Source organism: Lathamus discolor, chromosome 3 (genome assembly GCF_037157495.1).
Source record: "Lathamus discolor isolate bLatDis1 chromosome 3, bLatDis1.hap1, whole genome shotgun sequence".
Classification (NCBI taxonomy): domain Eukaryota; kingdom Metazoa; phylum Chordata; class Aves; order Psittaciformes; family Psittacidae; genus Lathamus; species Lathamus discolor.
The window spans coordinates 137,876,790-137,903,759 of NC_088886.1; the positions used below are offsets into that span (position 1 = coordinate 137,876,790).

General features: G+C 46.8%; 1 protein-coding gene across 2 annotated transcripts; it reads right to left on the reverse strand.

Moving 5' to 3' along the window:
• Positions 1 to 626: 626 nt before the first annotated feature.
• Positions 627 to 26,941, reverse strand: ARL3 (ADP ribosylation factor like GTPase 3). 2 transcript variants are annotated; one of them, XM_065672143.1, is made up of 6 exons: positions 26,816 to 26,936; positions 17,542 to 17,685; positions 16,272 to 16,388; positions 11,677 to 11,727; positions 9,549 to 9,734; positions 627 to 917 (listed from the first exon to the last, which is right to left on the reverse strand). In XM_065672143.1, the coding sequence occupies exons 1-6, from the start codon at positions 26,816 to 26,818 to the stop codon at positions 870 to 872; spliced, it is 549 nt and encodes a 182-aa protein (XP_065528215.1). In that variant the 5' UTR covers positions 26,819 to 26,936; the 3' UTR covers positions 627 to 869. The 2 variants fall into 2 exon arrangements, with proteins under 2 accessions (XP_065528215.1, XP_065528214.1); XM_065672142.1 differs by lacking the exon at positions 627 to 917 and adding an exon at positions 2,869 to 3,898 and having other exon boundaries at positions 26,816 to 26,941.
• Between the last annotated feature and the right edge of the window lie 29 nt (positions 26,942 to 26,970).

A 26,970-nucleotide genomic window follows, 5' to 3' on the forward strand; every position in this document is an offset into this window, starting at 1 on the left:
CTGGTATCTCATTCTATAAAGTAATCATGGACTTAATTGCATTTTGCTGCAGAGTTGCCTTAACATCAAGGGAAAATCAAGAGGGATTGTTCAACATCAAGACTAATCTCACACATGGAACTTATTGAACGTAGGAACCACGTTTTTGCTGGCTCAAGGTGAAATGCTAGGCTGAATTCTCCTTCAGCTGCGAGAAAAGCCCTAGGCACGCTCATCCTGCATTATTCCAACTGTAAAGAGCTTCAATTATACACATATAACCCTTCCCTCCCTTCTTCAGCAGTGGCGCAATGCAACAGTGCCTCGTTATGATCAAACTCCTCTTTTATGGCTATAGGAATGTGCGGAAGTCTTCTACCCTCATTACACAAATGACTCCTTAGCAGCTTTATTTTAAGAAACTACCCACAATTGGTAACACAACCGCATTTTATCTATCACTGAGGGGAAGCTGTGACTGACACCTGAGCGTGTCCTCAGCAACTGCAGACCTGCACGTATAGGGCAGGTCCTATGCAATCTAAGCAACTACACAACTCACCACTCCCTCTGCACCACAGTGAATCACAGTCTTGCTTCTGCTAACAAACTTGCTTGCTAAGTAGACATTTAATACTATTTATGCATAGGGAGGAAATATAGAATTCCTTTATTGGGGTAAAAAAACGATACTAAAGAGCAGGTCAAGTTCCACATCCAGCAATAGGTTTTAACCAGTGTTGTTCCCTTTTTTCTCTCTTTTTTTTTTCTTTTAACAGCTGTAGCTGTGCACAGATGGAAAAACATTTGGTCAGAAAGCAGCAAATTAGTGTTTTCAGGCTAGAATTCTGCTCCCACCGCTCCTCCATTTCCATGCAGCTCTGAACGCTTTATTTCTTCTTAGCATTGACATTTTTGCACACCCAATTCATGCCGTCCTTCAGACAGAGAAAGGTAACATTAGTCAAAGGAAGGGAAAAGGAATCCCCCAATCCCACCTGGCCACCATTCAGCAGGCACCGTGTTCTGCCTCCTCATCCACCTCCCGCCTGCTCCCTGCACCCAAAACCACTGTGGGTTAAAAAAATAAGTGCTTCCTTGCTCAGCAGATGTTGTCACACAGAGCTTATTAAATCTTTCATCTGACCATAAAAAGCATCATCGTCTCATCATGTCACAATGTGTAGGTCCTTCGAGGAAGGATCACTTTGCAGTCGAGGTGCATCAGTGGCAGATGAAGGCTCAGCTCCAGGTTCAGCTACAGATGATTTGTGTAACCTTGGGCAAGTCATCTTATCTTTGAGACCGTGGATTTTAGGGGGCTGCTTGCTATACAGTCAGCTCCCTGCTAAGAATACGGCTCTAATTCTCTGCTCAGCTGCAAGCCTTGAAATCCAGATGCATGAAAGTCACTGCAATAACTGGATCTGGACCCTGCTCCCTGTTCCTTGGGGCCCCCACAGAAAATGGGCCCTCAGGGGCTCCACAGGGGTTCAGTGAGAAGTGATGTGGTCATGTTTTAAGAGGCTGACATATTCTTCAGGCAGCTTTTCTGACCACAGCAAGCAGGACAGTGGCACTTCTGCTGTGAATACCTCATCTGTGAGTTTATTGCTCAGATCCCAGAATGGGACAAGCTATTGAAGGCCAACCAACACTTTTATCTGTTCCTGTCACTTATCTATTAGGAGACACAGCCAAAGGAGAGCAAGATGCACAGTCTCCTCATATCTGTGCCCCATCAAACCCGTTACCTCTGCCATGCCTGTATGGTGTCTCTGCTGATAGGGAGGCACAGGGCAAAAGGTAGAGGTCTGGGGATGAGAAGGGAGCAGCGCACCTTTGTGCTTTGAAAAGGGGCAAACATTACCTTAGAGTCCAGGGCAGGGGGATTTCACTGAATTATGTTCAGTGATCATTTTTAGATCATTAAAATTATAAGTAGACCTTGAAAAAAGATCAGAACCTTTGGGCCAGCATCGTGGCTAGCCCCATGGCAGCAGTGTTGCTGGCTTCCTGCACCATTGTCCCTAAACTGCCAAAAAGCTACCAAGGACCTCAACCTCTCCAAGGACAGAGAGCCAAAGGCACAGCACAGCAGAACCTTTGGGTGAGCAGAGACCCACTGCCATGCCTCCATGGTGGCCCTCAGCCACCAAGGTGGTGGCCATCTCAGAAGGGAGCTAAAGAGTTAAGAGAGAAGAGAGGGAGTCCTCAGGGCTTAATCAGAAGCAGAGAAGTTCTCACTTGAAAATACCAATTCACCTTGATAGCCGCGCTATGTGACACTTCTTATCTGAAGGGTACCAGCAACTTTTGAAATCAGCCCTTGTTGCTGCGTTAAATAAAGAAAAAGAGGGCCCAGCTTCTGTGCTGGGGTGCACATGAGGCCCTACGCTAATAACACTTCTAACTCCAACCTTGGGGAGGGTTGATGTCTCCAGTTTCATTTATTTATCTCCACAGCAGAGATCAGTGTAAAACAAATTGTCTGAAATCCTCACAGCAAATGGGAAAAGATGAGAGGTAGATTCATTTTAAGGCCCAGTAGCTTTGTGTCTTCCCCTTTCAATAACACTGATAAGCTAGGTGTAAAACATGTAATGCCTTAAGCAATCAATAGCGTGGTTTAAAGCTTATCACTTTAGAGAGAGAGGGAGCGAGTGATTCCCAGCATGAGGAATGCCAGGGCTTAACAATGGGGCTAGGAAGAGAGGTGTCAAGCCTTTGGCTTGATTGTGTGCTTTAGAAATATGCATGATTGCCTGCAAAGAGTAAAAATAAATAAATAACTAAAAATGCTCCCACAACGATTCCAGCTTCCCCTGCCTCGGAAGCAATAATCACATTTGCACACATCATGGCATACAAGGCAAGCAGAGCTCCTCATTCATTTTGAATGTAGGTTTATTTGCTGAACCAGAACAGCTGAGACAGCTTAAAGTAATAAATATCAGCTGACACCCTCTGCTATTCAGCACAGTAATCCCAGAAACAATACATCACTGCAAAACAACAAACACACATCCTATCTTCTACCTAATCTGACCACAACCTGAATTCACAGTGATTAAAACTCTGCCTGCTGCCATTTGGGAGCTCGGGAAGGGGGAAAGACAGACCGTTTCCGCACCAGCGTGGCGAGGGTCATAAAGCAGAGTTTATGATGGGATTTACCATGGCTGGGAGCCTGTCTGCATCAAGCATTTAACGAGGGCAAAAGAATGACATAGCAAAATGGAAGAGGAAAGGTGAACTCCAAACAGGCTTGAAATACGTAAGTAGGTCACCAAACTTTTATATCAAGAAATGATATAAAAGAGACTTTATATAAAGAGACTTTAAAAAAGTCTCTTCTGGCGTTAGTTATCTGACACAAAATATCACATTTAATTGTAAATATCTCCCTGACAGTGCTAGCAAGAAAATGAATATGCTCAGCTCTACGTGTGTTGCATCAGAGAGGTACATGTGAGACACCTTCCTCACCTACAGCCACATCACTGCTACATCCATAGCTTCTGGTGCACCTTTGGGAGTGTGTGTTCTGCAGCACCCCTAAATACTCTGGAGAACAGCAAACGCAATGGAGAGCAAAAGAAACTAAAAGGTATGTTTGCAGTTTTTCTACCTAAGGTTTGAAGCAGGATGGAGGGTTGGTAAAATAGAGAAATCTAGGGAAGCTGATACAAAGAGCTGCTATGGGGAGGGCACTATGGGAGGGAGGAAATGGCGCTTGAAAGAATGAAGTCCACAAGGAGTCAACTCTTGTCATCCTTTGCCTCTACACACTCTGTCCCTACATCTGCATGCTTAAAAGATGGTTCTATGCAAAAAGTACAGTCCCTACAGTAACATTTAGATCTTGATAGATGTCCTTGTGCTGCTTTGTTGAGACACAGAGACGTTGGCAGGTACTCTGAGGATGGAGACAGATACAGTATTAGTATTCCAGCCTCAAGTCAACCCTGGGAAAACTTAGCCAGGGAAAGATTTCAGATCTTTCAGCTTTGCCTCTCTCAGCTCCTTAGCAAGCAGCAAGTAAACTTTACCAAAGTAAAAAGAGAGAACTCCAGGGAAGGGTATAATGCTCCTTACAGAGAAATGTTGCTCAGCACAACCCCGCCTTGCTGCAGTCACATCTGCTCTTGTGCCAAGGGACTTGTACCCTAGCACCCTTTGGGTAAGGACTGGTAGAGCCTTCCCCAGGAGAAATAAAAAGTCCTGCTCGAGATTAGTCCACTGCTTGCTTCCTCTTGGCATTATCAGCTTTGTGGTTATGGGAGTGAAGTAATCTGACTTCAAACACAGCAAACAAGTCCTTTCCACCCTATAAAAAGCCTCCCAATTTCTGCTCCCCTGCAAGCCAGGGATCAGGCAAGGCCACAAACTTGTGACCCCTAACATGACCTTAAGGACAGCAGAGCTTAATCTTTTCATGTAATCCTCTGTCTGCCATAACAAATTGGGTCAGGCAAGTGCAAAATTCTCCATCTCCAGCATTTTTGGTATGTGTTATTTTAACTGTCACTTTCTTCTCCCACTGCACAGCTAGCACTGTGCCTTCATTATCTGTCATTTCTTTGCACCTCCAGTTATCATATAGGCTGGCTTTCACAGGCTCCTGCAAGTACCTTATCCATTGTCTTTTGCCTGGGCGCAGGCTTTTCTTTTGTCCTCTGAGACCTTGTATCCCTGATGCAGCGCTGTAGACTCCCTCCTTATTCTGCTTAAAAAACACAAGACTTTGCCCTGTAATCTGGAAACATGGTTGTTTTTCCTCAACAAGTACTCACTCTGCCTGCCCCAGGAGAGCCGCAGTCATTGAAATTGGCTTTAAATCACATTTACAAGTAGCTGCAGAACCTTGTGAAGATGTGGAAGATCCCCACCCCATCTAGCCTGCCCTGGATAAGACATCTTTAAGACAAAACCTAGCTCAGAAGATACAGCATTGCAGGGGGGTCCTGTTCTGAATCTTGCACTTATGAAAGTGCTGAATTGCAGCATGGGTGTAACTTTGGTCTTGGGCTTCAGTCTCAACTGAGTTGAAAGAGCCAGGAAGGAGAAGGCGGCTCAGCCCTTCCCACAGTCCTTTGGGCCAGACCAACTCTGGCATAAATTAGAGAAGTTTAGTGGCTACTCTCAGTTCCACTGGCTTTTAGTGGTCTCCGGGGGCCATTATGCTTGGGACACTGTGGATGCAATACACTGCAGCATCGTTCTGGAGGATGACTTCTAGGGGCAGGCTGAGCTCCTGCTGCCTTGATTGGAGAGTCTTGCTTTGTACAGGAAATAAGCTGCAGAGCATGGACCAGTCCAAAGCCTTGAGTCATGTTTAATACACATCCTGGCCCCTAAATAACACTCCAGCAAGAGGGCAGACTGCAAAACAGAGGAGTCCTGCCTTGCTTTCACCCTGCCCTGGCTGGCCAAAGTGAAATGTGCATAGCTCTCGTATGCCAAAGACTACAGCTGGAGATCTGGTCACAAAACACAACCCCAAGAGTCTATGTGGCACCAGAGAGCCATTGTGAAGCAACAGTTCCCCTACATTTCTCTGCTGTCATTGATGATCGCCTTCCTCACTTGCTGTGCTCTGGGCAAGGGTCTCGGTGTAAGCTAGTGCAGGACTGTGCTTCAGAGGCAAAAGCCCAAATGGCTGTGGCAAGAAGAAAAGGCTTTCCTGCATTCCTCACTAAGGTTGAAGGATAAAATCAGACCCAAGCAGACATTTTGCTTGAAAAAGTCTCTAAGCATGAGGAATGCCACTCTTCCCTCAATGGCGCCATGAAGTCTGACTAACAAGGCAAGAGCTGCCCACAGTTACAATCAGGAGGTAATGAAGTCTTCAGCTGTGTAAAAGGCTGCCAGCTGGAGTCAAGGACACTACACGGGTTCCAGTTAACCCAGTCACCTCTCTTCTGAGCCTGCCCAGGACATTGATGGGCCCCTTTTCCAGAGCCCCCAGTGGTTAATTTTAAAATAGAAGATGACAATATGGATTCCCTCCTTAATTAACAGTTTTATTAAACAACCCATTTCAAATAATAGTTAAATTCTCTAAATTTATACCATTCTATTAACCATAATCTAATCTCATTAACCTTGAAATTCCCAGTCTTAACTACCCAATTCTGTACACCATGGTGCTAGCAGCTAAACTAATTAAATGACCTTCAAACTACTTCTCCTTCATGTATTGGCATTATTTATCTTTGCTCATTGCTCTCCCTTCAAGCTATCACAAAAATCTTCCCCTATGAACTCTTCCTGCATGCGCTCAGTACGAGATATGCCACCACTCTTCCTTGCAAATCCGTCAGCGATGTCTCCAATTTTCCTCTAGCTAATATATTCCATCAGCGGTGACGGTTAAGCGTGCTCGCTCCTTGGCTTTCATTCCGAGTACCTGATGCTTCCACATCTTCATTTATTTTGCTGTCACTCATTGTCATTTCTCAAAGAAGTCCTCAAAGCAATGACCTGAGATTTAACTGCACATAGAGAGCTCCTGTTCACAACCACTGGCAGAGGGAGATATTATGTACCATGATCTTCAAAAACGTCTTTCTTAATCTCATTCTCTACACAAGTTCTTTGATTCCCCTAAGTTTTGAGCATGTTGACCTCTTCTCAGAGACTCAGGACTGTAGATGCCATTTCTTCCTGTGCTGATCCAGGTTTAGTTTAAAAGCCATTTCCCAACCCATTTTGTTCAATGAATTACCAAGGCAAGGGAGAGCTTGGCATTCTTGCTGTCTGATTTGACAGGGCTGGAGTTATGGCAGAAGAGAAATGTAGAGATTGTTCTTCTATAAGCTGTAAAGAGTTTGTGACTTCCCTGACCTTTCAGCAATAATCATTTAGGGAATAAGCTGCAGTATTTAGGGCAATGAGACTTCTGACAACAAAGCAAAACATTATATGGCCTGCATCTAAATTAATTTGTCTAGATAAGCACGATGAACAAAATATATAGGCCTATAAATACTTGTATTTAGCTTGTCTTCTTTTTTCTGGAAGTGAATGCGGAAGCAGATTTCATTTCCCCAGCAGAGGGTATTGGGCTGCGTCGTTTACTCTACTGACTGCATAGGGAAGCAGTGTACTTCACGGAAAAGGCACAGTAAGAAGGTGCCATCAATGCCATCAATGAAGAAGTGTGCAGCCCACTCCAGGGAGCCCACTGATCAGCTTGAGAAGGAAGTGTTTTTCAAAGCTCACAAACAGAAAGTGCCACTTCTGTCTCTTAGTTCTTCCACATCCTACACGCATCCCTAAATTCCACCTGCCTCTTTACTGCCCCTTTACAGCTGGAGAGCTCAGCTGGACTTCCATAAACTAGAGGAGGGCCTGGAGGAGGGAAGAAGGTGACCTGTGCCTGCCTGCAACCCTATGAACTGCAGCCCCACTTTCCTGATCACATTTCTTGGGACTTGAATATACACCACCATTGTGGAATGCCTTTCCCTCTACCACCACCTCTTCAAAATAAACATGAGAGTTGAAGCCTTTCGTAAGATTGGCTGCAACACAGCTGAATTTGCATCTTAGCTAACTAAAGGCATTTTGAAGGACACCATCTACTATGTTCAAGTCTAAACATCTGGCAAGGATTTTAAATGAGAACTGCTGTACTGGGCCAGATCAATGGTCCAACCAGGCCAGCACCCCCTCCTCTGGATACCACAAGAAAGAACATGTAGGAACAGGATCTCCCTTGCTCTGTCCTATCCTCCCAGGCCATGGTCCAAGCTGTTCCTCATTCAAAAGCTGCCTCCAGATCTTAACGGCCAAAGGTTGCCTACAGATCTCTTCTGAAATTCACTCAGTGTTTTTCTGAACCAACTGATACCTCTGGTCTGCACAACATCCTGTGCCAATGAGATCCACAATTTAATTACACAACTGGCAAAGAAGCACTTATTTTTATTTCTTTTAAGCTGCTGATTATTCCATTAGGAACGCCCTTCCTCTAGCAATGTGAAAAACAGCACATAGTCTATCTGACATTATTACACCTTATTTTATAAATCCTGAAGGTGCTCCCATTCCCTGTCCTCTCCTTCAAAGCTGAAAGTTCTAATTTATTTATTATCCCCGGGTATAGATGCCACTCTGTGCTACTGATCATTCTCATCAGAGGATTCTCCAATCTCTCCTAATTCTGAGCAGATATAAGGACAGGATTTTTTCTGGTGAGTGTAGTTAAGCACTAGAAGAGCTTACCCAGACAAGCTGTAGCATCTCCACACCTGGAGATGCTAATAACTTGATTGGACAAGGCCTTCAGCAACCTCTTCTAGATTCACAGTTCTCCCCACTTTGAACATGAGATTGGTCTAAAGATCTGAAGACTCTTCAACCTAATTTTTTTGGTGGACTCTGTGATTCTACTACTACTAAAGTCATTTTAGATGAGGCAGATGCAGAAATGAATGTCATGTTCAAGGTATGGGCTCCCCATGTCTTTATCCTGCTACAAAGGAAATGTTTTCTGGGATGTTTCTTGTTTGCCTTCTGATAATTGTCTAGTATTCGATTTTCCTCTCCAGCCTCTGATAAGCAGTAAGCTGCTATTCCCAATGATCTACTTCTGAGTAACAGAGCTCATTTGAGTCCATCATTGTATGTGTATAGTTAAGACTGTTGTTCCTCACGTGCATCACTTTGCACTTGTCAACACTGAATTTCATCTGCCATCTTACTGCCCACTCAGTATTGTGGGCTCCTTCTGCGACTCTTCATACTCAGCTTGAGATCTGCAACAAGCTCTGTGGCATCTGCAAGTAAGGTTTTACTGAAACTGCAAGGAAGATAAATCTCTTCACCATTATGTTTCTTTAAATACCAGTGAAGGGAGTATTCCCAATTGCTTGGATTGTGAACACTGCAAATATTTCATTAATTCAGGAAAGCCTAAGAGTGAAATAAACAAACCTAGGTCCTATTTACATTACAAAGAGCTACTATACTGCAGAACTGGCTACAGCACAGGAGCCCAAGACACAGCTATTACAGTTCAGCACAGGAATACAGCTCAGCCCCCTCAGGGTGGGGTTTGCTGCCCCACATGCTGCCGTTATAAGTGGTCCTTGCCATGTGTGCAACTCTTGCATTTCTCTGGATCAGAAAAACTGAACGTTTTCTCTCTGGCATCTGGGTTGAGCAAAACACCAAACAATGTCAGCAGCAAAGGTAAATCAGGTTTCTAAAGCGCACACTTGTAATACTCAAAGGGGTTAACACCAGAAGACTATTTGTTTTGTGAAAATGATTAACCTGACAGCAGTCTCTTTGAAACAAATCAATGCCTTCATTTGGCCCAGCCAGGGGGTCCTGGGTGGGGATGCAATTGCTCTCCCCTTTCCTGGGGATGTGGGCCCACAGCTCCCCTTCCCTTTGCACAGGCGATGAGACATGTGCCCTGTGTTCCACACTGCAAGGGTTTGGCTGTGCTGACCCTCCTTTATGAGGCAGCCGGTCCAGCCCCACCCTGTGTATCAACAGACAACCATCTCTTACAGATGGCCTGCTGGCACAGCAAGCCTTCTCCAGAGCCTCACCTGTACTCCCTCTCCTGAAAGAGCCGAACAAGACTGGATCTGCCAGACTCTGTCCCGGATTGTGTGTAGGTTCAGTCCCTCAGCAATCTCTGAAGCAGGGGCAGCCGTCAGCAAATCCTGCTTGTTAGCGAATATGAGCACTGGGACTCCACTAAGCTTTTCTTCATCCAAAAGCTCAGCCAGCTCCTGTATCATTTACAAGGGAGTGGGGTGGGGGAAAGACAGAGAGAGGGAAGGGAAGAAAACCTTCAACCACCAATGGTTGTCTCTAATTAGAAATATATTTAGGGCAAATGCTAGAAGAGCATGTTCCAGTGAAACCTAGATCTTATTATAAGAGAGCAAAAATGTATACAATCATCTCTGCCCAAGGTTCAAAAGCTATTTTTTCCAATTACAGGTTACAAAAATCTTCATCTTGGTCTGAAATTAGCAGTTGCCTTAAAGGCTACAACTCTATGTTTTACCAGTCCTGCTCCCAGGAGACCAAAATTGATGAAACAGCAAAAAACATGTAAATTGGCAGCATGAGGAATCTGTCTTAAGTTATTGCCTGACTGGCATTTGTACCTGAGCAGCCGTTGACACCAGCCTGATACTGCTAACAGTGAGTTTCAGGGGTTTGTTCCAAGTTTTAGACATTGCAATTTGAGCAGGAGAGGACTTTTTTCATTCCCAGAAATGGAAATCTCCCTCCCACAAGAAAGTGTTTTTGAAGGCATTGGCTAGCTGAAGACGAGTTAGCTTTACTAGCTGGATTTTAGCTCCATATGCACAGCACACATTGGGTGGCATCTTGAGAAATGGGTTTGTTCATTCAAAACTGGGTGACTCAAAGAGACTTTTTTAATAGCTCAAATCTGAATCTGCAGTGGATCAACAGCGGCTGAAATGCTTCATGTCGAGGGTTGTGCAATGGCTTCATATGAAACAAACACACAGACTCACTTCACTTCCCTATGTAAAGATATGACAAACCCAGCAGAATTTGAACCTGTAAGGACTGCTGGCATTGCAGAGTACATGAGATTTCCGTGGGCTCCTTAATTAGCTGGAGAGGTCTCATGCTTTCAGATACTGTCCTAACATCTTTCATCCACTGGCTAGAAAATTCTGGATTATATGAATGCAGTCAAGGAGATGCTGAACTGCAACAGAAATCTGACTCCATCGCCCCAAAAGCAATGTTTGGTTTGAAACCAGGACGAGAGAACGGAGTTACAGAGTTGGCTGGGACGTTTTCAACAAAATAGGTCTTTCATGCAACATGGCTGATTTATTGAAACCAAAAGTGTTTGTGGAAGTACAAGGCGTCCAGGCTGACTCCACCTGACTCAGGCAAGTGCTCTAAGCTTCTGGTTCCTCTCCCTCTCTTTTGCCCAGTAAGTATTTAATTGCTGACACAAAATGGAATAGCTCCAGCAGGGGAAAGATTCCCCCCACCCCTAGAACAACCAACAGTTCTGCTGTTAAGGTCTGCCCATGACACTTGAGAGGCAAAAGATCAAGTGTCTCCTTCAAATCAGACAGAAGAGAGAGGGCTTTAATCTAAATCTCCCATTTCTAGGGGATAAATCTGTTGCTAGATATTTTGGGACAATGTCACTTCCTGAATTTTAGAAAAGAAAGCTCAAAAGTCCTATTTTTGTTCTATCCTAAAACACAAAATGTTGCAAAAGATCAAAACTTCGCAAAACGGAAATCTTATTTTCTGGCCAGTCTTAGTTAGAAACTTCTTAATTTTGGGTGGGTTTTTTTTCAATTACATCCAAAAGACAATCAAGTCAATATGATTTCCATTTCGACTCTGTAAATAAGAAAATAGGATTCCTCAGGGTCTTGGTTTGGCAAGGTTTAAAGGACTTGGAGAAGTTTTTCCTTTCAGTCTTAGGCTCCATTTGCTATTATTGTATAACTTCAATGAAAACCGTTCTATTTAAACAGAATTAGGCTACCTATTTTCCTTGTTTCACATCTACCAAAATAATCTGCATTGATGTTGAAAGGCAAGTCTCTTGAAATGCAAATTTCCCTCATAAACAACAAAACCATCTTCCTAACTTTTGTGAGCAAGGGGCACTCAGAAGCACTCAATTACTTCAAAGGAAGCTGGGCATAACTAACTTACCTGACCCGTTTCTTCAAACCTCTTCCTATCTGCGCTGTCAATGACATAGATCTGAAAAAGAAGAAAGAGAAGTTACTCTTCCCAGAAGACACTCTTCTACAATATCACGTGCTTAAGTGAGCTGAGCCTAATGATAATGCTTTTGGGCACAAAGATCCCCAGTATTATTTACAGCAAAATTTGACAAAACTTCAAGACATTCTGAAAAGAGAGGAACCACCTCTTTTAAAGCTGGACAGCCACGTGGGTGGGATCAGAAGGGATCTGGGGGCAGTACTGAGGATGCTCTCACCATCTCCACAGCATCTATTATCCAAAGAGAACAGGTATCTGCCTGGTATCTTTCCAAATGACCAGCTTACAAGCTGAAGCTGAGCACAGGAGGACAAAACCTGAGGAGACAGACATGGTCTAGCAAAGTGTACAACCACTGCACTGGTGTGACTATGCCGTGCTGCCCTCTAGCAGGACCCATCACCTCAATAAGCCACCAAGGCACACAATGGCACTCAGAGCAGGTGAATACATTTAGGACACTCAGTTCCTCTCCATCAAGTGATCCTACTGCAACATCCTGGAGCAGGTGGTTGGGGAGAAGGGCTGGATAGAGCCTGTGAAACTCCAGCTACCAGTTTGTCCACCAGGATGATGGAAGCATCCCTGGTCTTAAGGCCCCTTCCAACCCAAACCATTCTATGATTCTATGATGGAGAAAACAGGGAGCAGCTGGCTTATGAAGACAGACAATACAACCCTGCCACCCTCTCAGGGCTGGGCACCACATTCCATGGTCCACTAGGAGGTCCCAGCCAAACACTTGTTCCCTGGTATGAAGAAGGGTGGATCCCCCCGCCCGCAGGCTCCCTGCCTTGGCAGGCGCTCTCCACCCCCTCCAATACCACGGCATGTACCCATTTCTTTCTGTACATGCAGACGAGACCTCAGCAAAGGCAGTTCTAGGTCTACACAGGCTAAAAGGCTCCTCAAAGGTCCCCCTAAATACATGCTTATTAAGTCCAACCACCCTCCTTACCCCTAGCAATGCTGGTGGTGTTCAGATTATACAAGTATCAAGCTACATCTAAAGAAACAGGAAACCCCAGTATAACACTTGGGCAAGAATAGCCTGGTATCCTTTTTTCATTACGTGGCAGGGGAAGGTTTTTGAAGGAGAAGGGGGCTGGGACAGCAGACAGGGACAGGACTGGTGACAAACACTGAGCATTTTGCTTCCAGTCCCTGCCATTCCCCATCAGCAGTGATTGAAGCTGCTAGCATGTCATCTGCACGCTCTTTGGGGGCTTACAGGGAGCAAGTGTCAGCCTGGTTTTCAGGGAATAGATGAGCACAGCACCCCGCCATCAAGATAAATGGCATCCTCGCAGGCAGTCTCACCATAAGACTCCATGCTTCCAGGATAATTTTGACCAAATAGTAGGGGGAGGGAAGATCTCTAGCACCAGTATCTATTAAACTGTAGGCACTCCCTTAATGAGCACTGTTACATTTGTTTGGAATGGGACCAAACATGCAGCACGAAAATCTATGCCAGGGCTGAGGAGGTAACCCAGCACCTCTCAGACCTCTCTGTTCATCCCTCAAGGTCTTGTGGTCCCCCCAGGCCAGGCTGATGCACACTGACAGAGGCTGGGTTACACATGACAGGGCTGGACACAGCTGCATGGTGGGGATGCGTGAGCAGTGCACGCTGCTGGAGCCACGTGATGGGAAAGGCACACCATGACACACAGCCTCTCCCCACAACAGGATCCCAAGCACAGGCACCAATACTGTTGTCAGCTACGCCTGTCCTCTCCGCCCTTCCCGAGAATCCACCCCGTGCATCCTATTTGGGGGTATGAAACACACAAAGAAAGGAAGAAGCTGCAGTGTAGCTGTGCTCTGGGGTGAAACTGGACTGTCGTCTGTCCTCCTTTGGGACATCTCAGGGGAAGCTTAGCAGAACATGAATGAAATAGTTAAGTGCTTTCTCAACTGAAAGTCGGAACCTCCTCTATTACGGTGCTTCTGTAACTGGCAAGGCAGAGGTCGGAGCCCAACCAGCCAGGCTTTCCCCTGCACTACTCCCATTCCTTGCTAGGGAGCTATTTTGCAAGATGAGAAGCAGAGACAACAGTGCTCCAGGCAAAAGCCACAAAAGCACAGAGAAGGTAAAGTATGTGCAGAGCGCCTACTTCCAAACCAGAAAGCACTGTGCCAAATAGCTGCAGGTGCCTGTCTGAATATGCAATCAGCCAGATATCCACACCTTATTTGCCTGGGTTAAGCTTCCAAATATCACAGGTGTGTGATGCAAGACCAAGCTCTCATTCAAAGGCACCTGCATGGATTTGAATTTGCAATCACTTCCTGCTTTTCCATATTCCTTAGAGGGTCCTTTCTGCTTTGTGCAATATAGTTTAGCAGAAGACAGAAGCAGGGGGTCCTGGGAACTGTAGTGCGTCTCATCTCCACCTTCCTTCTATGGCCAGGTCCACACAAGAGCCTGTTTCTGGCTGTGGTGTTCAGTAGCACAGTTGGTTACTTTGAACAGCCACCAAGTACAGCTTGTTGGAGAAATGGAGCTTGAGAAATTCCTGTAAATTGGGTGCCTCCTTAGAGTGACATGCCAAAACAAAACCTGGAGTAAGTGGGTTGGACAGAAATTACAAGTGGTGGGACTGGATGAAGAAATAACACATGGGATAAATTGGCTTAATTTACAGATGCACAGCCTGCACCAGGTTTGTCTGAGGATAAAATTATTGGCTAGAACAGGGGTGAGGGCTAGTAAGAAGACAGAGGGAGAGTCACCAGCACATGCTTGATCCCAGTTTTGGTGTGTATGGACATAGCAAAGCACTACGCTAATATGCTGGCAGCTCCCAGTCCGGGGCTGGGTGTCAGCACAGCATGCAAGGAGGGGAGCTTAGGTGCATCTGCGTACCAGTTATTCCCTCTGAATTCACACTGCTGCTTGCCCCAAAGTGACTCTGCTTCTACCTATCCCTTTTCTTACTCATATGAAAAGAAGGGTTTTCTCTACATTGTTTTAACTGGGGTAGAAGGAGGACACGGAAAACAATTGCCTTCATCTCCTTCAGCCTTCAAATTCACCTTTACTTCTGCACCTCCCATGTAGCACACACTGGGAAAGGTGGAAGCCCACAGGCCAGTGTAGCTCATTGTCTTTGCCAGCAGTCTTCCAGATACTGTTTTGTGGTTGTACTGTCTCTGCAGCCTCAGCACCTGCCATAGCAGGCAAACAACCCTGGCTGCTGCTCTGCAGTGTTGACTTTGATCTGCACACCTACTGCCTCCCCACCACACACAGCTACAGAGCTTGGACTCAATGGGCACAATCACATCACAGCCATGCCATGTCCCTTTCTCAATGGCCTCAGAGGAACATGCAAAGTGTGTCCTGCTAGTTTCTCAAATCCTGATCTTTCCATTACTCTTTGCAAAAGCAGCCAACAGGGTTTGTGCTCTGGTGGCTGCCATCAAACATCAGATTCCAAATTCAGGCTGAAAAGGGGGAATCTGCAAAAGAGATTACTGAGGGTTTATCAGTCCCATTTAAATAACAGCTTCATTTGGACAAGGTTTTCTAAACCTGCAGGTGCAGCCAGACCCTTCAGGATCCTGACATGAGCCTTGGAGTAGAGTCTTATTCCTAGCTACACTGATCCTTCCGTGGAAGTGCATGAAAGCTCACAATATATTAGTATGTATGTGACAAGAGGGAGACAAGAGGGAGGAAGGGCGTCTTTCTGAGAGAGCTTCCCGCTTTCCCATAGGAGCCCTGCAGTCTTTGCCTTTTCTCTGTTCCAACAGACAACATTGCTTGGGGTGAGGAGAGGCCTGAAGCCCCCACCCTGCCTTCACCCTGGCACAAGGCTGCATGTTGAAGGTGATATTTGAAGCTAGCCAGGGCAGCACTTGGAGGGTCCGAGGGTAACGTGGGCTGGCATGGAAACACAAAGGTCCTGCACTGTAAATACAGTTGTAGTAATCTGTAGCTAATTCTGAGGTAACTACAGCAAAGTTGTCAAAAACATTAAAGGACAGTCTTATGATTAAAGGAGCAAAAGAAAAGACAAGGGGTCTCTCTGTGTCCCTCAGTCAGAAGCTTTCCCATATGACGCCAGACATAGCATTTAATTCTGTTGAGCCTCAGTTTCCCCAACTAGAAAACAAAGGCACCATACTGACCTACCTCTACACATGAGGCTTAAGTCACTAATGCCCATGACAGACCTTCAGAGTCTCCAGTGAAAGGACCTATAGATGGGTATACTACAAGTTATTAATGTTCTTTCATCTGAAGGAAATGGAGATGAGAGGAAAGGAACTGGGTATAACCAGCACCATCCTGTGAAAGTAAAAACATGCAACTGAACGATTTCTCCAGACATCACTGTATTTTTCTTACTGCGCCCAACCAATCTTGCCATTTCACTCAGAGTAACTCCTGTTACAATGGCAATGGTGTTGCTGAGGACTCGGACATTACATTACTTGTTCCTGATTTCTGGCGGAGACCTTGGAAAGCCATTGCACGAACACAGCATTCAATTGCAGCCAATACTCACAAGGACATCAGTGTTTTCAAAATAGTTCCTCCAGTATGGTCTGATCTTCCTCTGTCCGCCTATGTCCCATACGTTCAGCTTGAAGCCTTGAGACTGTACACTTTTGATGTTAAAGCCCTGGAAAGAGCAGAAACAAAGCCACATAGAGCATAAAGCTGAATGGCTGGAGCACGTTCAGAGGCAGACATTAACACCTTATATATCCCATGCCTGCAATGTGCAGTGAGATGGGCTGGGCAGCCACAAAGATGGATCGGCTGTGGGAGAGGCACTGGTGAAAGTGAACACAGGCGCCAAACCATCAGTTTGCCAGTGTTCTTGGGTCAAGGGTCGATGCTGTCATGGCTATGGAGATATACGATGCACTTACTTAGTGCCCTGGGAGGGCTCAGCAGGGTGGGTGCAGGAAAAGGTGGGAGAGCTACAGATAAGGAGAAAACAAGGGCGCTGTGAGAAGCAGGACTAAGCTTGTGAAAGCTGAGTAGAGAGTTCCAGCTAACATGAAGCCAGAGGTCTCTGCGCAATTCGACATGACACAGCTAATGCTGGGCTTAAAAGAGCAACAGCTGCATGTCTGAAGGGTCCATTTCATCAATTAGAACACCAACTGAAAGTGCATTCAAGTAGAAAAACAGGATGTGGCGTGGGCTGGCAGCGTACTGCCACACCACCCAGGGGACTGGGGCTTGGAATTGGGGTATCAGGGCTGGGAGCTTTGGGAGGCAGCTACGAGGTGGGGGGAAGCACCTCCCACAGCTCTCTAGCAACCTCCTCTGGTCAACATAGGAGCGATGCTGCAGTGCTTCTCATGGGGGACATCCTTCTCCCCAGCCCCAAGGCTCAAAGAAAGAGGACCACAGGCATCAGAGAGGGAGTGCTGGAATATGCAGGACCCTCAGAGCTGGCTGGGTGAAAGATGCAAGGAGACAGGGGCTTATCCAGTGCTGCAGCATCACCTGTATATGTCCCCTGTTTGGCAAGGACAAGAGGAACAAAGTCTCATCCATGCAACCCTAGCATGACCCAAAAGCCTTCTGCAGAACTGCACAGCATTCATCCGCTTTTACGCTACCTGACAGATGTGGTGTGACGTGACACTCTCTGGCTCCTTCAGGGAGCCTCCTCTTATGCAGAAAACACACAAACTTAATGGTGCCCCAGGCTCCGGTTGCTTCCACTTTTACTGAAACACTCTGCTGAATCATTAGGGTTTTGTGTAAGGCAGGTGGGACCACAAGAACTGCTTTGGGCAGGAAAAGGCCTTCCTCACCTGTGTTGGTGTGATGTGGCTGATGTCCTCAGATGCCAGCTGTTTCAGGAGTGTTGTCTTGCCTGCATTATCCAGTCCCAAGAGGAGGATTCTCACCTCCTGGTCTGGGGCACTTTTCAGTTTACGCAAGATTGACAGTAAACCCTAAATCCACAAGAAAGACTGTAGCTATTATTTGCCCCCCACCATGCCATGCCCACCTCCCTTAAAATGGGTTCTCTATGGCAATGTATCCCAAGACACACTGAACCCCTTCCTGCAGTCCCTATTCCTATTTCCTCTTCTCCTCCTCCCCCTCACCTCTTATTTTCCTTCACCTCAGAGTGTATCGACAAGGTCTCAGACAGCACAAATGTCGCTCAGTGGGGTGCAGCACTGGCTGCATTGCTCTTGTCACACAGCTGTTTGGCATTCCCTGTGCCAGGAAGCCAGTGGCCTACACATACCGTGTAGGATCTGCAAATCACATACTAGCGAGCTCTTCATTATCTTTTATCAGAGGGAAAACCCCATTAATATAATCTCCCTCCTAGTTAACTGCAGGTTACTATGTACCTGACATCAGTTCTTTTCATAGTAACTCCCTGATCAGCTCAAACCCCGTTTATCTGTCTAAAACATGCCGGACCCATGGGGCACGTGCAGTTCTGGTTCTCAGGATGTAGCACTTAACAACTATCTCAGATCACCACACATGCTCACTAAGAAAAGCACAGTGGATTTCAGTCATTAGCCAGGCTCAGCTCTCTGAGCTGACAGTATCACTCAGGATTAGGAAACAGAATATGCAGGTCAGCTCATTTACAACCGCACACATCCCAGCAGCACACCCAAGCTTTTGTCAGTGCCACCCCTCAGAGACATGCACCTCTCTAAAGTGGCTGGAAAAATACTCTGGATCCTGGCACGTCACCGAGAGCTGCAAATCACCCCACTTCCAGCTGCCTCTGGCTGCCCAGCCGCAGAGGAGAAGGGCAGTTGCAGCCAAGGGCTTGGGAGCAGGCTGTGAATCCATGACTGCCCACGTGTCCTTGGACATGCTGCTGCACTGCTCCTCACAGCCTGAGCAGTGCACACCGCAACGAGACCCAGCCTGGGGACACAGATGCTCTTGCAACAAGTTTCCTTGAGCAAATCCAGGAGAGGAATACACCTACAGCCCCTTCTGGAGCCATCAGCACTCCTGCTTGGTCTCTCCCAGACAATCCCCATGTGGAAGCCCACTGAAATCCAGAGGCAGGAACAAAGTTCAAGTGTCAACACAAACCTAGGCCCAAGGCGGCCCATCATCCCTCAAGCTTTTTTGCTCTCCTGTTTGCAAAATGGAAACAATGCTTCTTGTCGACCTGCAAGGGTGAATCAGTTAAATGCCACAACGTGCTTTGTTGCTATGAGGAACTACCCCCTCTAAATATTCCTGCTGGGAGCCAAGGACTATTTGAGCCATGAAGGTTGCTCCCAATCCCCTCCAGATCACGGCAATCAGAAACTTGTCCTCAAGATGAAGAGCTGCAGGACATGGCACAACCATCACGGCTGCTGCATGGCTGAGGCAATGCCCTTCTCCCAGCTCCTGGAGAGCCCCATCTCAGCCCTTTGGGAACTGCTGCTGCCCACTACTGCTCATCACACCGCTCCGAGCTGGGGAGCGTTTGGAAAGGACACAGCACTATCAGTCGCGATGCCAAAACTTTCAACAATGCACTGAGATTCAAAAGCACGTGAGACTTGATCCACTCCTCTGAGCATTTCTCATTTAAAAGTAATTTATTGGTTTTCCATTTAATTTCCAGACACAGCTAAAAATACGTTCATGATGTGTAATAAAACAGGGAGAAGAAACAGAACTTAGTAAAAATGGGTCTGAAGGATATCTGTAGAAAGAACAGGACTGCCACTGTTGCTGTGCTTTTAAAAAGCACAGTGGAAAGCTGAGGCTCAAAAATTCAGAGCTGGCGCAAGGAACAGCAACACTGCAGTGTCACAGCCCAGTAAGCAGGCTCAGGGGATCACCTATTGCATAAACAGGCTGGCAAAAACTTGGGAATCCAGGCTCCTCTCAAGAGCTGTTAATCAGGAATGGGCTCTGCTTGGTAGAGGGTGCCATGCCTCACAGTACCATCCCCAAACTGCTTGTAGCCAAAGCACACAGGGCTGTAACATCACATGCTGAAACCTGAGGGCCAGATGCTCCCAGCTGGCTTTCCCCATGGGCCATAGCTAAAGGATTTGGAGGGCTGTGCTCAGCACAGCCGGAGGAAAGCCCTCCCAGCGCAGCAGCTCTTCACCCCTGCACAGTGCCCAGCCCATGTTCTACCCCAGTGATGGTCTGTACTTCCACACGTTCGAGGGGAAAGGAACAGCAACAGAAATACCTCTCATGCTTACTTGTTTACATGCATGTCCTGACTGCCCTTGACATCCTTAAAACACACAAGTTTTCACTGCATGACTAGCAACACATTTTCTTTTCACCTGCAGTCACATTTATAGTTGTGTTTGTTGGCTTGTAAATCCACGGATTTCAGCTCAGTAGGGACGACCCCACTTCTCATAGGCCTGACCCAAAGCCAAGGCGCACCAGCCAAAGTACCACTGGCCACTTCAGAGAGCTCTGAATTAGGCCCTATTATTTCAGTTTATTGCTCACAGTTAAAAAAGGAAGCTGTTGAAATGCTAATCCTATTCACAGCACCACTTGCTAAGTGCAGAGCAGTGTATCCCAGAGCCGATCAGGATTAAGAGCCTTTATGTTTCAGAATTCAACTCCAAAATACTGAACGCAAAGAAATGTATTACAAAGTATTGCTTATCTTCCACGGAGCAATTCTCAGGGGTCTCAGGGAAGAGGAACAGTTGTAAATGTTAATAGAGCTTCTCCCATTGTAGATGGATGCTATTTCTGGGCCAGTATGACAGCCTATGAGAAAATGATCAGCATCGTTCCATATTCTACTCAAGTGACACTGCTGCATGGCTGATCACAGGATTATCTGGGATAGCCAATAGAAGCAAGGATATATATAGAAATAAAAGTATTCTCTAAGGTATAAAGTAAGCTGATTTAAAAGGCTGGAAGACAAGCGAGCCAACATAGAGAAGTGGACTTTATTTCAGTAGCTGCCAGCATAGGTTACATGGTCTGCATATACAACTTAAATCAAGAACCAAATAATAGTATTGATTACGATGACTGTTACTATTTTGTAAATATTATTTAAAGCTTGCACCCAGCATTCTCCCTGTACTTGGTGAAGATTTAAGATGAAGGAAAGCCATGCACAGATGGGTTTCTAACATGATTTTTAATTGCTTTTATGAGCACACTGGCTAGGAAGACAGAAAGCATTTCCTGACAGCTTAGTAGACTGGAAAAAATAACTCAGACAAGCTCCCTGCTGCATGCCACCACTAAGTGGGACAAGCAACCCTTACTGCACAAACACTGATTGACGAGCACTTCTCTGCTCACAAACACAATGCTGAAACTAACTTGGGCTGATGACAGGCAGGTAGTAACCCTTTCTCACGATGGAATATGTCAGGTAGAAAACCAAGAAATGGAAAAAATTGGTGTAGAGAGGATGCTCGGAAGCAACAGCAGAGGAGCAGGCCTTTGAAGTGGGGCAGCAAACAAATGCCTCAAGTACTGGGACTTAACCTGCAGTGAGGAGGCAGGATGCCCAGGATGCCTGCATGGCAGCCAGGCCAGCAGAAATCACTCACAGAGGACGCCAATGTGAGGAGCAGGACAAGTCTCAAGCAGGACAGAGGAGATGTTGGCTGGCTGAGAGCTGCAGAGACAGCTCACAGGAGTATAAGGGCAGTGTGTCATTTGCACAAAACCGAGCAGACTGCGGCATCTATAACGGAGGAGGGAACTGCAGATGCTGTTTGGATAATGAACAGCACAGCGTGGCAGCGCGGGCAGCCTCTGGAGAGGGGCAGGCAGACAGAGCAACTCAAGGCTGGGCACAGTCAGCCAGCAACCACTTCTTGATCACCTCCAGGTTAAGCAAACTATGTTTTATATCAGATTGGCTTGTTTAAAAACATCTTTGTCCTTGGTGGAGAGGGTTTTCTTTACAAGCACCATGAGGAGACAGACTGATGGGGTCAGCAATGAGGAGACTGCGTTTTCCAGACAGTGAATGGGGACATACGAGAAGAATGTCCTGGCAATTACTGTAAAATCAGAGTGGGGCATTAAATTCAGAGATGCAACTAAATGGGCAAGAGTGCTCATAAACACATTGAGCATGAAAGCAAAGCTAACCATCTTATTAGCATCCTTCAAAAAACAGGGATGTGTGGTTTTATGAAAGTATATCATTGCTAGGTTTAAAATAACCCTTGAATTATCAAAGGACTTTCAGTTATAGCACCATGCAGTAATCCTATTCTCTTAAAAAAAATAAAATACAGACATACATAAAAATACAGTGACATTTATAGTCCTAGCTAAGGGTTTTGTGGGTTTATTCAGCTTTAAATCCATGCTGTATATGGGTCTTTTGAACTAGTTGATGCATGTAACTACATCCTGTACCACAGAAGCCGCTGAAAGGAAGATTCACTTTATAAGCCAAAGCAAAAATTGGTTTGGGACAAATAGAGCATTGAGATAATCTGTTTAAATATTGTATCAGATTGGCAATATAAAGCCGTAATGGAAAGAACAATTTCCCCTTGTACCCAGGGCTGGATATGCAGGGCATGGATAAAGCACAGCCCACAAGCTGCTGCAGAGCACAGTTGATTCTTATTAGGAAAGAGGAGTAAATGTATTCTGCTTAACTTTATTAGCCACAAAGCTCAGATAATTAATTTAAAATAAAACCAACCTCAGATACCAGCAATTGCTTATCTACTAGACATGGATATTTAGCTAGAATCAAATCAACTCACCAGGAGGCAATACAGCCACAAAACTCAGCACCTCAGCCTGCTGCTGCGACCACACCTCCTGCATCTCTACACCCCTGCATGGACTCCTCTTCCCCTCTGCTGCAACCACAAGTCACTTGTCTTTACAGTCAAGGCCCTCCCCAGCCAAGTGCATTTGCCATGGAGGTGATGGCTCCTGTGTCCCCACGGTTTGTGATGCCAGCCCCAGCACTGCTGAGCTCTACCCTTAAACCTTTGTGCCTTTCCTACAACCGTGGGAGAAACTTGACAAAATACCCATAAAACCACCCTGTGATTTTCTCCCTAATTCCTTCTCTGCCACACCTACAATCCTTAATAAGGTTTAGGCAACAAACATGCCAAGTTTGAACCTGTCTTGGACTCTCCTTCCTCGTATCACTTGGTTATCTCTCACCTCAGGCAAAGCGTATTTCCATGGCATGGGGAACAGCTCCATGTTCTGCCAGCACAGCACCTAGAGAGCTTTGGACCACAGTTCCTTTTAATTAAGCAATATGGTGGCAGTTCACCATTTTTAAAGAGTAAGTTAAAGACAGAAGGTGCACGTGATGGTTTCAGAAAGTCACGCGGGAGACGCTGACATGGAGAAGGATGAGGGGCTCAGTTGAGCCAAATATCCTGCCTTCAACAGTGGGTATTTGAGGCTACATTTGTCATCCATGGTGAAATCCTGCACACACAGAGCTGGAGGAGGGGAGTCCTTTTATGACAACTGCACTGATTAGCTGGTGTCCTGAAGAATGACGTTTGATTACCTTTATCTTCGGCTGCAGAACTGCAAATGTCACTAATGGTCATAAAATCACCCAGTCTTTTTCAAAATACAACCGAAGGAAATTAATCTATTGAGCACAGTTTATTCAATACTTCTTACTCTGGCAAAACTCCCAAAAAATCATTTGCTTGCTGCATGTCTCCACCATATGGTGTCATTCAATGCAGACTTTCTCTCCTGCATTGAAATCCAAGATTTAATGGAGCCGAATCACCTACAGAGCTTTTCCAGCTCAAGCCTACTAACACAGTTTTCTGTCAAAGAGGTCGCACAGCACTTGCTGGTTTGGTATATTAACCACGGCCAGCATGAATCCTGCTTTCATAATTAAAATCAAACTCCTCTGGTTTTAGCAAGTTTGAAGAAAGCATTTTGCACAGAGAAGAACTGATGCCAAGCACTGGACAATGTCAGCAGTCTTTATCTGGTTTCAGAACCTGACAGTTTCTGAATATACTGCCCTATCTGTAGGTAGTTCCTCATATCAATGTCTCAGCAACCAGAAAACTAAACCAGAAACATAACATGGGACTGTACTGGGAAACTAAAGCAGCGAGGCACTATTCAAACTCTCAAAAACATTTTCTTTTTAATGAGGCCATTTTAAATAGAACCTTACCACCAACTAATGAGGGACAAAAGAAAGAAATTATGGTACTATGTACACCTACACTAGGCTACAGATAGATGCTGGTTTTGCTAGAAACATGAGCTCAAGACCAGAAGAAAGATGCCCGACTACGCATTTAGCTATGCTGGTATTTCATCCTCCACCACATGTGCCTAATGTCAACTAGACACTCCATGACTCAGTTTCCTCAGCTGTAAGATGAGGCCATGCTTTGACAACCTTGGTTTTGACATCACGATGGCAGCTTCAATCAACAGGCTTAGAAGAACACCGGCATCCTGTGGCCCCACCACTGATCAATAACATACCAGCGACTGCTATTACAGTGATGAGGAAGCCAGAAGCTCTGCTTCACACAGCATCCCCAAGGCTTTGGAAAGCAGCATATCCTTTCATGTAGCAGCCTTCCCTTGCCCTTGATATGCACCCACCGCAGATGCTGCTTAATGGCGCCAAAGACTTCAGTGCTGCACGTCCCTCATGCTACGCAGCTTTATGGCTCATCTTCCCCTCCGTGCTCCACCTATGACCTTCCACCACCTCTGCCCCACAGCTGTGAGAAATGCTGGTCTGCTCAGCAGAAGGAGACACTTCTCCTCTGCACTTACTCACTTGGATGAACACTGAAATAATTTAAACCTCATCATTAACCCTCTTATCACTGGTGTTGGAGCAAGCAGCCATTGAAGGGCGTTTAAGCACTTTCCAATACAATCATGACACACCAGAAACACGCTCACGGGCAGCTACTACAGCTCACATGACAAGCAGTAAATTGTCACATCAAGCTGCCTGGATCATTTCTGACTGCTGACCCACACCCCCAGGCTGCCATACCTGCTTTGGATATATTTGCTGCTCTTTCACAGTTTCTACACTAAGGATTATTCTGGTTAGTGAAAGTTGAGACTCTAGAGATAGTCAGCACTCAGCAATGCTCTACCCAGCCCAGCCACCCCAAAGTGCCACCCACCCTGCCGGAGGGGCTGTAATTCAAATAACAACTCCCACAAATGGGAAATAAACAAAGAGGCAGTAAAATGGTGTATCAAATAACATGAGCAGTGGGAAACACCCAGCCCACCCTCTCCACACACAGAGCACTCAGATAACAGCAGCCAGACCCTGGACTCCACCAGCTTATCGGGACATCACAAGGCAGAAGAGCAGATTTGGCCAGCAGCAGCTGCAGGCCAAATGTGTCCCACAAAGCACTACACTGCTGGAGACAGCTGCCTGCATCTTTACAGCAGATGTCCATCCTGTGATGGCTTCGGTGTCTGGTGTGACATGCTCCATCATCAACTGATCTAAAATAGAGCAGATCCCACAGATCTTATCTCAATCTCTTTCTCTGTGGCCCAGCAGGTGGGGATGCAGCCAGAATTAACCCAGGGAAGATGAGCTGCCTTTGCTGCTCTTGCTTATTCCTCCTCCTGTGCTGCCCACTTGCATGAATCCAGCTTGTGTCCAGAGGGCTTCCGGACCAAACACAACTTAGCCCTTGGGAAAGCTTTCCCCATTGCTGTTTCTTTCTGCCTGTGCTCTCTGCACACGATGCATGCTCAGCTCTCCCCACCTACTGCAGCTCTCTTACCAACCCTCACCCAGCAGCCCCAACCCCTCCTTCCAGTCCTTGCTGGACTTTGCCAGCGTCCCCCTTGTCCCATCCCAACTACTCTAACATCTAAATCCAGCTTGTTCCAACAACCCAGACCATCATCTGACTTTACTGCAACCTTGATTTAGACTACAGTACACCATCACCATACCACCCATCTCCCAGCATTGGCCTCCAGCCTAACCAGATCCTTCCCTGCACCCAAAGACCCCAGCTGGTTCTTTAAGTCCACATTGCTCTCTCTCAAACAGTTTATTTCTCCCCTTGAACACTTCTTTCCTTCCTGGGTCCCCTCTCTCTCTCATCAGCATCAAAACTCCACTTCCAAGCCTTCGCATAGTGTATTCCTATTTCTTCTTTTCAGCCCAGACTGTCCGTCATCTCCTCAACCTCTGGCAGAAACCCCCACACCACACCACATCCTGGCAAACTATCCTAAACAGCCAGCATTGACTGGGTTTTCCCAGTGACTCACCAGACCGTTCACCCCACCAAACTGGCAGGTTTCTTTCAGCCCCTGAGCACTGTGTCCCAGACCTGTCCATCCCTGAACACCCAACCCCTTCATCCAGGTTTTCTCTGTCATCATCTAACTCTCACTCTAAGGGTGTTTATCAACAACCAACCCAACAACCTTCTACCTCAGCAAGGTCTCTTACAGCTCCCTCAACTCCTGTAGCCAGGATTCAACCCCCAGGATTGGATCCACCTTGACTGGATTGTTCAATGCCCTGTCGCAGATGCTCCCAGACTCCGCACAGTCAATCCCTGAACATCCTCACTGGGTTCCTTCATTGCTCCTTCCCTTGAAAGGCCAAGTGGGCCACGACCACCCTGCTTCCCAGCCCTCCTTAGCACCCAGCCCTCCATCACGCTTTCCAGACCTTGACTGCATCAGCTCAAGGCAAGCTTATGCCATCCCAACAAAGACCCCCCCCCCCGTAGCATCCTCAAGCCTCCCAGCCCCTGCCAGGCCCCTTTTCCAGGTCCCACATAGCCTCAGGCTCCGGCCAGGGCCCCACACCAGCCTGCGTCTCCCGTGGCTAGAGGCTCCAGCAGCATCTCTCCGGCTGTGTGCCCCCAGGCCCCCTGACCCAGGCCCCCTTTCCTGACGGGATGCCCCCGCCCTACCAGCTCCCGGTGGCCAAGCCCCCCACGGTGACACCGCCGGTCCCAGTGATTCCCGGCCTGCCAGCCCCCCGCGTGGGTGTCTCCCGCTCCCGTTACCCCACGCTCCCCGGCGGTGGGCGCCCTCGGGCTCAGGACCCCTCCGGTGCGCGCCGCCGGGCCCAGGCGGCCCCGTCCCCGCCGCACTCACCATCCTCTGCGCGGCTCCGGGGTTACCATGGGCAACTGCGTCACACACACGCCGCCGCTACGCACGGCGTAAGCGTTTCCCGCCGTACGTACGGAACGTGACGACGGCAAGCGCGAGAGGGGCGGAGCCCGGCGACACTGCGCTCGGATAAAGCC

What these genes read in the sequence shown, in the direction of transcription:
- ARL3 (XM_065672142.1), bottom strand. An exon ending in TTGAAAACACTGATGTCCTT is followed by an intron (nt 11,728 to 16,271) that starts GTGAGTATTGGC and finishes CTTCTTTTTCAG; the next exon opens with ATCTATGTCATTGACAGCGC. An exon ending in GGTTTGAAGAAACGGGTCAG is followed by an intron (nt 9,735 to 11,676) that starts GTAAGTTAGTTA and finishes TAAATGATACAG; the next exon opens with GAGCTGGCTGAGCTTTTGGA.